Here is a 14,133-nt window from a genome sequence, read left to right on the forward strand (position 1 = left end):
ATTCGGTCACACGGTCGTCGTCGGTCAGGGCTGCTGGGTTCCTGCCGCCGTCGGTGGGCGCGGCGGAGGCGATCTGGCACCTCCACGGCGCTGCAGCGCCTCCCTCGCCCGGCGGCGGTGCCTGTCTGACCACCGCGTGGCCGGCCCGGCCGCCGCGTCGGAGGGGGCGCGCGCGGTCACTGGACACGTGTGTGGCGCTCCGGAGAGGTCCGCAGCGCGCGTCTGACCTGACCTGTCGCCATGAGGGGCGCGTGCTGCTGCAGGATGGCAGCCGTTCGAGGGCGAGCTTGTTCGGCGCGCTGCGGCCCACTTCCGGCGAAATAGGTGAGGCGCGCTCGCCATCAGCGCGGTGTGTGACTGCTGCGGTGTCGGTTTCCAGAGCCAATGTAGGAGAGATTCCTTTGTCGAGGCCTCCGAGTGACGGACATTACAAGCTCCGTGACGGGACGGTCGTGTGCGCCGAACTCTGTATTTTATGTTATGAGCGATGCACCGAAGAGACAGATAATCGCGCGCGCCGCGTCGCGCATCCATCGTCACATCACATCGCGCGCGTGCGCGTGCAGGGCGCCAACGTTCGCGGTGGTCGTACGCGCCCAGACGACATTGATCTGATGCGTCGCGCAGATACTGCGCTTGCTGCATGCTGCGGTTTGAGCGCTGCGCGTGATGCAATGACTAGAGATGCAGGTCAGCAAAGAACCCGGCACCGGTGTCGTCTCGTGCCAGCTTTGAAGCACCGATGCATTCCTGACAAGGTCTTGCCCGGTACTGACTTTGGTGTCTGTGTTAATAATGTTGTAAATGGGCAACGCACATAATGTGTAGATCTATATATATATATATATATATATATATATATATATATTATACATATATATATATATATATAACACAGTTTGTGCCCAAACACATTTGTGCGTGCTTGCGTGCGTGCGTGCGTGCGTGCGTATATAGCGTATATATCATATCGAATTGTAACGCATGCAGTTATGGTATCGTATTGAAGCTTTGCATATATAGCTTCATAGACACCTGTGATGGAAGACCCAGGGCATGTCACTGACCGCGAAGACAGCTGAGGGCGGCTGTTGTAGTCAGACACATGCTGGCTGCTGGCCGAGGCACCGTGGGTTCTTCAGCCGCTGCAGCCGCCTGACGCACGTGCGACCGTGGCTCGGGCATGGTACAGAAGCGAGCAGTTGGCGCATGGCGCGACGGCTTAGAGGTACATAGTTTGCACTTTTTTAAACGCATGGTGTTGGTGTAGGTAAAAGCTTGTCACCGAGCAACAAGTTCGCACTGTTTTATACACATGGTGTTGGTGTAAGTAAAAGCACGTCACCGAGCAACAAACCGTTGTGCGCGTTTGAGCATGTCTTCTTGCCTACGTAAGTTGTAACGTACATTTGGGAGGAGCGTTGTGAGGATGGATAAGATAGTATGAATAGTCTTATTCCTCGTAGGACAACCTGGAGAATGGACATGTATCTTTCCATGCTCCTGGTTATTCTACGGTGCAGCAGGCTATTGGTACTGTCTTGCCATGCCGTGCTTCAGTTAACGGCAAGAGAACGCTTACAAGCTGAAAAATATTCAAAGCTGTGTGCTCATTTTCGTTTTCTATTATTTACAACCACGCCAAGGTTCAAATACTTCGTATGGGGCACAACACAGCCTCCTAATCTGAATCACCTTTCTGTCGGCATCTTTCTTGTCGTTGAATGCGTGGAGACATTAACGATTGCCGCATGATATTCCGAACTGGGCGTGTAAACAGGTATAGGACCGTTCTAGACCACGCGATTTTGGTACGGTCAAGATTGAGAGTTCCTGAGTGAACAAAGCGGCTGAGCAGCCCGAGAGATAAGTCGTCCTCCAGCACTGAGACAGTCTTGAAACGGAGCCACTCCGGTAAACAACGACCAGCCAGCCCGGCGACCAGCCCGGCTCGGGTGATCTCGTCTCTCTTGTAGCCAGAGAATGTTAAGTCGATCGCCAAGGGCGGCCAGGTCTCGCTAATCTAGAATATATCAGGTTTGTGGAAGTGCGTGGGCTTCCATCATGCAAATGACGTCACCCTCATGATGGGCGACATCAAAGACCCTGTACGCGGGTGGTATCAGGGACTTGACGTTGATTTGTTCGTACGTAAGCCGGCGGAAGCGAAGGACCATGCATAACCCAATTGTGAGTTCCGCGGATTAATATACCATTCTGGCTTCTCCACCCTCACTATGTAAACGCTGTTGAGTTCACAAAAAGAAAATGGAATGAACAACGCCTATGATATGACACGTATTGAGAATACCATGGAAACATGCCAAAAATCGATAATAAATATAAATATAGAAATAATTTCAGGGACCGATAGCTTGACATGTACAGTAACCTCTATATCCAAAACATCTAGTTTAAACAATGACTCATGGCCTTTTAACGCATCTGGCACATATGGCAGCGCCACCACCACCGGTGCTCAGCAACAGTAAGACCGGGAGCTCGGTGCTTAGCAACAGTAAGACTAGTAGTGCACGCAGAGGGCACAGGGAGCACGTGCCCCCCCCCCCCTCCCCTCCCTCTTAGGTTCCGAGGGGACTTTCGGGCCCCTCGGAACCTGCGATTAAGAGCCCAGAAGCAAGCCAGAGGTCTCATTCAGGGACCCCGGCCCGTAGGGACGGGCACTCAGATGCCAGTCAAATGGCCCTGCGCGTAGATCAGGGGTCCACTGAGTCGAGAGCCTATATAAGAGCCTATTCTTCGGTCGGACGCCATCTCTAACGCACAGTCGGCTCCGCGGCGGCTTGGGCCAAAACTGCCCATTTCTCAAGCAGGGACGAAGCCAGAGCCAGCGATTTACATTGCTCGAGGTCCCACGGCCCCTAACGGGGGCCCTGTATTGTCAAAGGGCCTCTGAGTCGGCGAAAAAGCAGTGTTTGAGGAGGCCCGAAGAGCCTGGAGGGCCCACCCGGTCCGACGATCAAGGGCCCGATTGAAGCGTCTAAGAGCATAAACGGCTGGACGGAGTCTTATTCAGGGATCCAGACCTGCGAAAACAGGCACTCAAATAACGATCAGAGAGCCCATTGTTCCGATCGGGGACCCCCTGAGTCGATATGGGCCGCGTCAGAGAGCGGGCTATCGTGATATGATGTATCCCTCTATGAGCCTCCGGATCGGCCAGGGCATCCGCCCCGTGTCGCCAGAATGACGGCCAGAAACACTCCGCGGTAGGACAGAATGGCCCTTCAGCCGTGTACCGGGAACAATAATGTGCCCGGTAGTGTTATACTCAAGAGGGTCCCTTCACCGGAATGAAATACGGGTTCTCGTTAGTGCTGAATGGAGTGGGTCGAAATGAGTTCAAAACACCCAAGGTCATCCCGTGTTTCTCTGAAAATGTTCCATATTTTGCAGAATTTGCGAGCGAAACAAATACCATCAAAATACCTTAGCCCGCGCGTCGGGTGCCGATAGTGTATACAGTGGTTTATGTGCCTGTAGCAACCACTGCGCGCCTGGGAAACCATAGGTGTGGGGTTCGATTCCTCACGGTGCCCGCCTTTCCCGCCAAGGTGAGAAACTGGCGGCGTCATATAGCCCAAGCAACTGAGGGCTTCATAAAGCCCCACTGACGCGGCCGTAGTCTCGGGGAGCTAGGATAGCGATGGCTTGGTGACAGTTTTCGTAAAACCAAACGGTGTTAGCCACTGCAGGTAACGCCAGGGGCGGGCGCTGAGCGTGCGACAATGACCATAGTAAGATCAAGTTTCTGAATGTCTTTAAAAATGAGTTTGTGCAGTTTAATGATTACACTGGGCGATTTTCTTTAACTCTGAGGATGTTCTCAGGACAGATTGACAGTTGCAGCACCATGACAAATATAAATTTTGCCTTTGCTCCTTCAGGTTCACAACCAGATTCTAGCAACTACTTCGCGGTGCTGTAAATACCAATACGTTACTGTCATCATTTTAAAACCGCACAGGTGACACATACGCCCGAAATATCTCTAAATGTACGATTTGGTGTCCAATAGCGCTCAAAGATGCGTCTTTCAGATGCGTCACTATTTTCGTCCACTTGTTGGCTGCGGTCTAGTGTGGGCCACGGAGCCGGCGCTGCGCGGCCTGAGGAAACTGCAGCGCCTGGCGTCGGTTTTTTTTTTAAGCTATCCAACCGCGCATGCTCAAAAGTACGTTGCATAATATGTGCCACTAATCAATTCTGACTGAATTTTAAAGGTTCCCAGATAAATATGGCCTGGCCATGTTGATACATATCGTTGGCCCATTTTGATCTTTAATCTACATTTGCGGAATCCTTATTTTTTTCGGTACAACGCAGATAAAAATTTTAACAAAGTTTCTGAGTTCTGTGGGTTTAAAAAAGAGTCCTCTGGACCGTGGTAACATGAATGATGCCGGCGTTTTATTGCATGCAGTCATGTAACGCATGATTTTATCAGTTTATTCACTTTAAACTTAAGGCAGAATTAATCCTGTGGTGGCGTCTGGCCTGTATTCCAGTTAGAGAGGGTAAAAGTGTGTAATTTGATATATATGTAACATATTGTCAATGCAAAACTGGTCATACTCGGCAATTCTGGGGAGGGCCTTTTACTATCAGGGTAACAGAGGGCCCTTTGTCAGTCTGTGCCCCCCCCCCCCCCCTCCATACTAAGGCTCTGGCTGCGCCCCTGAGTAAGACGCCTGGCCGTGTTCCGCCGGGCAGGCGTCGTGTGGCAGAACCTGATCCTCGGTCCCAGGCGGCCTCCGTGAACTGAGCCCTGGTCCGGGGAGGGGGCTGCAGCCAGCCGCCGCCGGCCGTGCAGCGTTCCTGGGAGCTGAAGCCTGAGGGCCCAGCGACGGCTATGTCTGGAAGCCGTGCTGTCCGCGCTGTCTTTGGAGGGCGAGGGTCTGGGTTACCTGTGCACGCAGCCTCCGGCGGGACTGGTGCCAAGCCGTGTAAGGGTTTGAACTCGTGACCGTGAAGATGGTGTGGTGCAGGCTGATGCCGTGCCAATGGACGCCTTCGTCTTCCAGAATAATTTTCCCAGTGTATCAAGCTCTTCTAATGAAAACACCACGGGCTGCTTTCGACTTTTGTTACTGTGGTGGAAGTCCTCTGCCATCATTTACGTGCTATGTTCGTGAACTCGGGCAGTATTCCCATGCTATCTGCACTTCCATTCACAGTGAAAACGTGATCCGCTTGTTCGAGGAACGCCTATATCGCTAGCATAGCCAGCGGACGACACGGTTCTGCCGGATTGGTAGATGATAAGCGCGACTCACTACAGTGACGGCCGAATAACCCCATTATTTGTATGATTATAATAAGCCCATCATTGTGATAATAGAAATAAGAAAAAAGGGACGCATGCGTCCAAGAAAGGACGCGGCTATTTGAGGACATGGGGAATTGCGTGGATATTTCGAGACTTGCCCCGCCGGTGCATCGCGGATGTGTGAATGGTCCGTCCGTTTAAATGGTCCGTTTGTTAAGAAATGAAGCGTCAAGCGTCTGGGCATGGGCTCCGGCCAGATGGGCGACAGGTAAGTCCACCAACTTGCGAAATGCATCACCACGCACGTGGGCACCATGCGTGGAAAGAAACTTCCTAAACCCCTCCGATGTCGCTTTGGCGAAGCCCGTGCGCAGGCGTGGACACCTTTCGTTTCGGCGATGCGTGGGGTGGACGTTCTCACGGAGTGTGAGCCACTCCATTGTGTGGTGGCCATTCGCGGTGAGATGTGAGCGCGCGTATCTGACGAGCGTGCCTCTCACCCCGCGTGGCGGCTGTGATGGATCACGCCTCGGCTAACGCTGCCGCCATCTGCCGGCGGGCAGTGTTTCAGACGGGCATGGTCGGCTACCCGGAGTCGCTGACGGATCCCTCATACCGGGCTCAGATTCTGCTGCTCACCTACCCTCTCATCGGCAACTATGGCGTGCCTGGCGACGACAAGGATGAGCATGGCGTACCCAGGTGGGGGAGCCCACACGCCGGGCGTCGCTTCCCAGCGAACTGACGACACTTTTCCGCCCCTTTCAACTGAAATGACGTTTTGCCTTGGGTGATGATTGATCTTGCCCCGCGCCTGTGCTATGACATTCAAATTGTCATGAACGTAATTGCATTTTGTTGATATCTGATGTCATTCCAAGTCCGTGGTCGTGTACCTATGGTGTTTGTTACATGCGTTGCCCTGGGCCGCCGGTGCTGGCGCCCCGGCCCGCTCTGCCTGCACGTCTGACGACCGCGCCCGGCAGGTACTTCGAGTCGGACCGCATCTGGCCGGCCGGCCTGGTGGTGGGCGAACTCTGCGAGGCGCCCAGCCACTGGAACAGCCGGCGCGCGCTCCACCAGTGGATGCTGGAGCAGGGCGTGCCTGGCATCACGGTACGCGGGGCCTGAGGCAGTGCGGCGGCGGCGGCTGCTGCTCCTCACGACACGCGGCTGGACCGAGCAGCAGGGTCGGACCTTCCGTGGGTCGGGGGTACGGGTGCCTCGGCGGACGGAAACGTCAGCTTGGGTCAGGACACCGGGGTCAGTGCGCCTGCGGTCGTCGACTCGTGTTCATAGCGTGCGTCATTGCCATGAGTGTGAGGAGGAGCTCCGAGTAGTGGAAGTGGGCGGACGACCAGACCTGTTTCAAAGAACGGACATTTTGCAGCTCCAGTTGCAGCTGCCATGCACGAGTGTTTGTCGTTACCCAGCTTGCAGACAACACAACAGCCATCCCCTCCCCATCGCAGGGCATTGACACGCGCGAGCTAACCAAGAAGCTGCGAGAGCAGGGCACGATGCTGGGCAAGATCGTGCCCGACGGCACGGCTCCGGACGCCGTGGCCCAGGATGACCCGAGCGACCGTAACCTGGTGGCCGAGGTCTCCGTTCAGGTCAGCCGTGGCCGCAGGCAGCGCTGGCTGGCAGGCGGCGCTCTTTGTGGAGAGACAGAAGCATGCTCCCCAATGCTTTAAGAAGCCTATGGTTTCACGGACCGCTTTTGTTCTTGCCGTGTTACGTTAAAGACCATTCCGCCCGCGGTCTTACCAACAGATGTGGCCACGGTTTGTTCTGTTAGTGACTAATTTGGCGAGACGACTCTTAAGGACTTCACTACACGGTTTTATCGCGCCATCCCTCAAGCAGTAAGTGAAATATGTTCGTAAACCAGAGATATGCCTGTCATGATTTAAAATGAGTACAAGGTTCAGCATTATGTCGTGTCAGTTACGCCCCTCCTAATGAGCTGATGCGTGTAGCGCTGGTCACATCGAACGGCTCCTACGCTGCCACTAGCGCCCCCTACATCTGAACTCAGTCCACTCGTGCCCGCTACAGAGGGCTGCACCGCACTACACCAGGTCGCTGATGCTCCCTACATCGGGGCCCTGTTCACCAAGACCGTCCCACCACAGGAGGTGGTATCCTACAACCCCGGTGGCGCCCCCTACATCTGCGCCGTGGACTGCGGCCTCAAGTACAACCAGCTGCGCTGCCTGCTGAAGCGAGGCGCTCGAGTCGACCTGGTGCCCTGGAACCAGCGGCTGGACCCGGCCAAGTACGACGGGTTCTTCGTCAGCAACGGGCCGGGTAAGCCACTGGTGCGAGCGGCTCGCTTTCGAGACACCGGGAGGGGCGGGGCTGCTGCCGATCCATGAAGTTTCTAGGATATCCGGTAGCTCCTGACTCGCGCGGTGGGCTATTGGTAAGTGCGGGCGACTGCTGATAGGTCAGGTTGACTGCTGGTAGGTCCGGTACACTACTGGTAGGTTCGGCACACTGCTAGTGGGTCTGGTACTTTGCTGGTAGGTCCGGCGCACTGCTAGTGGGTCTGGTACATTGCTGGTAGGTTTGGTCCACTGGTGGTAGGTCAGATACACTGCTTGTAGATCTGGTACACTACTGGTAGGTTCGGCACGCTGCTAGTGGGTCTGGCACATTGCTGGTAGGTCTGGTTCACTGGTGGTAGGTCAGATATACTGCTGGTAGATCCGGTACACTGCTGGTAGGTCTGATACACTACTGGTAGGTCCAGTACACCGCTGGTAAGGTCCAGTCAACTGCTGTCAGGCCATGTCGATGTGCTGATAGACGTGGCAAACTGCTGATGGATTTGACTAGCTGCTAGTGGAGGCCGGTCAGGTGTCAATAGATCTGACCAGTTGCTGGCAGAGCTAATAAACTGCCGATGGATTTGAATAGCTGCTAGTGGAGCGCGTCAGCTGCCAGTAGATCTGACCAGTTGCTGATAGAGCTGATAAACTGCCGATGGATTTGACTAGCTTCTAGTGGAGCGCTGTCAGCTGCCAATAGATCTGATCAGTTGCTGGTAGAGCTGATTAGGTTTCGATGGGCCTAGTAAGCTGCAGATGGATCCGGAAAGCTTTGGATATCTGGTGATTTGCTAATGATTCTGTGAGCTGCTGGTATATCCATGAGACTCTGATATATCCGGTAGGCTGGTGATGTATCCTGTAAGTTGCTGATATATCCGGTAAGCCTGCCGCTAGGTTTTGTAAAACACTGAGAGGTCTGGTAAGTCGTCTACGAGCACCTAAGGCCCCTTACAACTAGGAATACTCCTGCAATTTGGAAAGCTCCATGCGCTCTCACCGACTGTTCTTTGATCGTTACGCTGATCACAGTATCAACTGCTCGGTTGCTTAAAAGTTGGAACTGAGTATTCGGATGCGTAAAGTTCAAATCTTGGCCGGAATGTTGTAATTTTTGGATCGAAAAACGTCCAACTGGAGATGCTTCATGATGGCTCTGGAGCAAATATCGATTTCCCCGCCAAGTTTGTTCGGCGAAGTGATTGTTTTTAGGTCAAGTTTCCCTTACATTGGCACGTTTAACAAAGAAAAGTACTTATTTTCGGCGCTGACGTCCTTCAATGACCCGATACAGTGACCGCCGAGACCTGTCTGCATGACCTTGACCCGCTTGGTGCGTAGGTGACCCCTGTCGTCACAGGCGACTTGGCCACGTGTGCCGAGCTGCGTGTCTCTGACCCTTGCCGAGTGGTGACCCCCATCGCTCAAGGCCACTCTGCCTAGTATGCCGAATCTACGTGACCTTGACCCCTGCCGCGAGTGATGACCCCTGTTGTCTCAGGGGACCCGGTCAAGTGTGCTGACACGGTGACCAATCTGCGTGACCTGATGAGTGTTGAAACGAAGCCTAAACCCATCTTCGGCATCTGTCTCGGTCACCAGCTGCTGGCTACGGCAGCTGGGGCGCGCACCTTCAAAATGAGGTCAGTCGGGCAAGCAGCTTGTAAGGTTATCGAGGTTAGCACGGTGCTCCACCCTGCCGCGGATGACGTCGCGCATATGCATGAATCATGTTCCTCTGAAAAAGGGCACCAGGAATGGACGACGCAAATATGTTTGCTGGTTTGCCCACCGTGTTTTGTGCCTTGTACAGAAACAATTTCCAATTCCATGAGTTTTCACTTCAAACAAGCACTTTGCTCTGAACCGCGTTGATTGAATGCTCTTACGAAGAAGCTGCAGGAGGTCATCAGGATAGTCGCTTCCACGTCTGCGAGTTTAGAGGGTTGCATTTGGTCCAACATCGTCAGAAACACCGCTGCGCCGGCCTGAGGCCGGTCTAATTTGCTTCTGCTGAAGCTGCTGGATTTTGTGCGTTGTAAAGGCGCGCTTTACGGGATGAGCTGCGGACGGGCCTCTCTTACTAGAAAATTGGGCAGGCGGGGGGGGGGGGGGGGAATGCTTCTGTTCCAAATGCATCATCCCAAAGGAAATGACGCACCCATGGTACGAGGTCCAGCTAAATGAACGTCGCGGTAATGTGATCAATAATGATTCCTCTCTGGTTATATGTGCTGCGAAATGACTGTTTCTTTTTTTGGTGAATGATACAAGACATCTTTGTGAGGGCTTTTTACCATGCGACAAATCTCTGCGATAAATGTGGACATTATAATGAGAACGAAGATGAATAACGGCATGCCAATTATTATATTTTAGACATTTTAAATAAAATAACATTATCAACCAATGAACGATCACGCGCACAGAAGGCGACCGTGTGCGCTTGGCAGCACTGCTGTCAGGCTGTCAGCTGACACGGTTACATTGCGCATCAGCGTTTCCGTGGCTCAACCCGTGGTTGGATAGAGGCCGAACATTCATCGATCATGTTGGCTTGATTCAAATGTCTGAAATAGCCGTTGACATGCAGTTGACCATTCTCGCTCTCAGCGCAGTAACTGTTGAAAGATTTCCTTTCGTGGTAACGTTTGCCTAGTATCAAACGTCTTTGAAGGGATGAACTGAAAACCCTTAAGTATTTCTTAGATACGCGGGAGAGCGAGAGCATAGGGCACGCACATGCCCTCCTCCTTTTTTGCGCCACATTACCAGGCTCTATCAAAGCAATGTCAAAACGCACAACAATAAAACATGAGGAGCAGCTGCCCGTCACTCCTGCAGTCACAGTGCGCTCCTGCGCGCCCCCCGGTGCCGTCGCCCGACATCGCCACAGACGGCAGCAGCGAGCCGGGTTCAGGCATAGATTAGATGGATTTTGATGGATTAAGATGGATGGATGGATGGGATAGATGGATTACATGAGTGGTTTGGATGGGTGGATCGCATGGGTGGATTGCTAATGTTATATTCTTGTTTTCATCCCCTAAACTGCCCTCCGTACGGCCACCTCTCGGCAAGTTTAAGTACTACAAGTAAGTGCATCCCGTCCGCTGCAATATTTACTAAACAGTGAAAGCTTGTCACCTAGATCAGTCTTTTACAGTTAAATGCCACCTAATGGCTAGAATCGTGCTGATTTTACCATATCTAGTGCTTGTCCCAGTATGTACAAAAGTAGAACATTTCCTTCAGAAGACCATCCTGGAGCTGCAACGTAGAGCTAACTCCGGGAGAACGCTGGCTCAGTCAGACCGAGGCCCAATACCATCAGGAACCTGCATTTACTCTTATTCGTAGTCACTGTGTAGCTATGAACTCTGGGCTTACAGAGCTCTGCTCGAGAGGAAATTGCATCCGCTTTAACTAAGAAAATGGCACGTCGAATGGGATGAACGGAATTTATGGGGTGAAGAGCTTGGCCTCCGTAGGGCTGACCGACCTTGACCTGTAACTATTGTCACCACTTACATATCGTTATTATTCGTCTGTCATTATTTTATAGCTTGGGTTCAGGCTCCTATGGAGCTTGATTGGCGTACCTTGCTTGAGAACAAGTTGAGTGATGGCCGTCCCGATGGCTCTAGGCCGCTGAAATGTCTCCAACTAGTAGTTCGCAGACTCCTCGTGGAGTGGAACAATGTCCGTCGACTTAATAATGCACTGAACAAATGAACAATGTAAACCCTGTCCATCCTTGCTGCTTCCCCAGAATCAGTGAAGTTCATATCATCAGCAACAAATGTTTTCGACGCTAGGATGACCTGTTCGCTGAGCCAAGTTGGGTCTTGGTACCATTCCTCCTGGTCTGGAAGAGCATGGCCAGGCTGCCGCAGAGACGCTCGATTGGGCTGTAATGGCACTGGGCCTGGCCGTTGCCAGCATGTGAGAATTGATTAGCGAACTGTCCTGCTGCTTTGTGGCCGCTGAAGTACGCACACGTTGGTGGCTGAGATGCCTACTGCTGCTCTGCTCGTCTCTTTCTGTTCGTCACGCTGTCATCATGTAACGTCGCGAATCATCACTCGCATAATATTTGTTTTGGAACCACCACCCACTTTGTGTTTGTAAGTCGTATTGGTCGTTACATTCTGGTTCTGACTCTATCCATCTCCTCGCAACCGACAGACCTGCAATCGATAGCACTTGGTGGCGATATTTTTCGTTGCTCTCAAAAGTTTCAAATGGTACGGAGCTGACCGCCTTTGTGCGCCAGGTTTGCTCGCGCGGCGCCATGCACAGTGGTCCTGATCTGAGCTAAGGTGTGGCATAAATCTTCTTTTCGCCACGCTGATTCAGAGCATATGAGGTTTCGGGTTTACCACCGTCGGTTATTGGGTTATAAGCCTCAAGTGACAGAGTTTCCGATTTGTTGTATGAGATGTTGCATGACATGTGGAACGGCGAAACCATTTGAGTACGAAACTTATAACACAGCTCTTGCAATAACTATCGTTTGTTCCTAGAGCGTGTGCAGCCGTGCAATAACTTTCGGAGTGCCCTATGCCTGCAACCGTTACATCTGGGAGCAGATAAAGAAAACAAATGTGCCTTGCCGCGGATTATTCCGGAGCTGACTGCAGATTACATTAAAATTTGCGCAAACTTTCACCTTTGCAACGATCCACGACATTAATTCACGTCCCCCCGATATCGACATCGGTCACAGCGCGCGCGAGAGGGACATGTTTTGGCATTACGAGGGAGACACTTTTTGGTATACGTGGGAGAAACAAGTTTGCGCTGAGGCCGAGCGGTCAAGTGCTATCGTGTACTTGTGTGCTTGTGCACTTGTACAAGTGCACTTCATAAAGCTATCGTGTCGCGGTTGTAGGCACCACCGGCGCCAACGGCGCCGGCTCTTCGCGTAGTGCGGCAAGCGGAAATTCGAAGAGGGTGAAAAGCCCAAGCGGTCGAAAACATGCGCTCCAAGCGCGAACAATGATCAATGCTGCGTCCTCAAGCGCGGGACTGTCAACTGACGCAGGCAATGAAAGTGTACAAAAACACATAAATACATTAAACACATACCGTGCGGTGTTGAGTTGTGAATGAATGTTATGTGGCTGGAGGGGATCCAATAACGACGCCAACCGCGCTGGCTGTTTGCGTGGCGAGGTATGAAGAAGCCACAGCTAAATGATATTCATGTGATGACCCAAGGGCGTGAAACAGCGCTGGGCAGGCGATGTGTCCGCGTGTTCCATGAGTGGAAAGGTCATTAAATGTTAATGAAATTCACTTCGCAAAGTTGTCGCGACGCGGGTGGCGAGAGTACCGGCACCAACGACGACGGCTCTTCGCGCAGTGCGGCAAGCAGGAATTCGAAGTATCGATGCTCAGGGGTTACTGGGTAACACATGCAGTTTGGAGATCCACAGGCAGTGCGTGTATGAAATTGTGATCCATGATCCATGAGTGTTAAGCAGCTTACAAATGTTAACTCGGGATGTAGCACGATGAGCCACGGGCTGATACTCTCTGAACCATGAAGTGTACACTAGATACAGGGCGATTTCGCAGGTATTTAGTCAAAATTCGCAGGTAGTCGATAGACGTCATGCTGTTGAGATACGAGTAAACGTTACGTTGTTGGCGGCGGAGTTATCGATGCGAACAGCGTCGCTTCCTCACGCAGCGAAGACAGCGGAGCCCCCTGGCCGCCGCTGTTCCTTCGCGCAGCGCGGCAAGCGGGTGCCGCTTTTCGGAAGAAAATGGCGTGACATATGGAGCACAAAAGCTTTCTCCGAATGCGCTCCGTCAGCAGCGCTGGTGCTCCCGGGACCGCCGGCCTGCCACGTGCCGCGCTGGTGCTCCCGGGACCGCCGGCCTGCCACGTGCCGCTCGCCTCCTCCCCCTTCCCCCGAGCTTGCCCGGCTAACCACGCCCTCGGCCGGGAAAACGGGGGTCTCCGGCACCCCGTGCCTCCTTCCGGAGGATTGCGGTATGAGACGTGTGGCCCTGTCTTTGAGATTGTGGGAATACACCAGCGTTGGAGGGGTTAAGCTGAAATATGGGGAACAGCCTGATTCGAAAATGTTATTGTTGTAAGCTAACGTGTGAACAACGTGCATTTTGAGAGCAAAAACACAAAAAAGTTGACGAAAATTCGAGTGGTCTTGTCTCTCCTGCCCCGCTACTGCCTTGCTCTATTTTGCCACTGCAAGCAGCTGCCCCTGCATCTTTACCTATATTGCACCAACTTGTCTCATCTTGCTCCGCCCCAGCGAAACTCCGCAGCCAAAAGCGGTATACATTCGCTGTCTCTGGCGTTGTCGCTGTATCCATATGCAGCGACTGCTGCTTACCACGTGCCCCTCGCTGTGCCGGACACTGAGTCCAGTCGGAGGTCAAGGCGGTGGCGCCTAACGAGCACCAAAAGCACGGGCTGGCGCGCTAGCCGGTCACGAGGCGCCCCTGACGGTCAGGACATGAGCTCTGCTCACG

General features: G+C 53.0%; 1 protein-coding gene across 1 annotated transcript in view; it reads left to right on the plus strand.

The window, feature by feature from the left end:
- LOC119097924 (CAD protein-like) overlaps positions 1–14,133 on the plus strand; it is a 110,652-nt gene that overhangs the window by 18,332 nt on the left and 78,187 nt on the right. The window contains 3 exon segments of the mRNA XM_037220869.1: positions 6,763–6,906; positions 7,429–7,603; positions 9,128–9,269. Coding sequence (XP_037076764.1) covers positions 6,763–6,906; positions 7,429–7,603; positions 9,128–9,269 — 461 coding nt within the window.

Source organism: Pollicipes pollicipes, unplaced genomic scaffold, assembly GCF_011947565.3.
Source record: "Pollicipes pollicipes isolate AB1234 unplaced genomic scaffold, Ppol_2.1 Scaffold_4740;HRSCAF=5597_pilon_pilon_pilon, whole genome shotgun sequence".
Classification (NCBI taxonomy): Eukaryota; Metazoa; Arthropoda; class Thecostraca; order Pollicipedomorpha; family Pollicipedidae; genus Pollicipes; species Pollicipes pollicipes.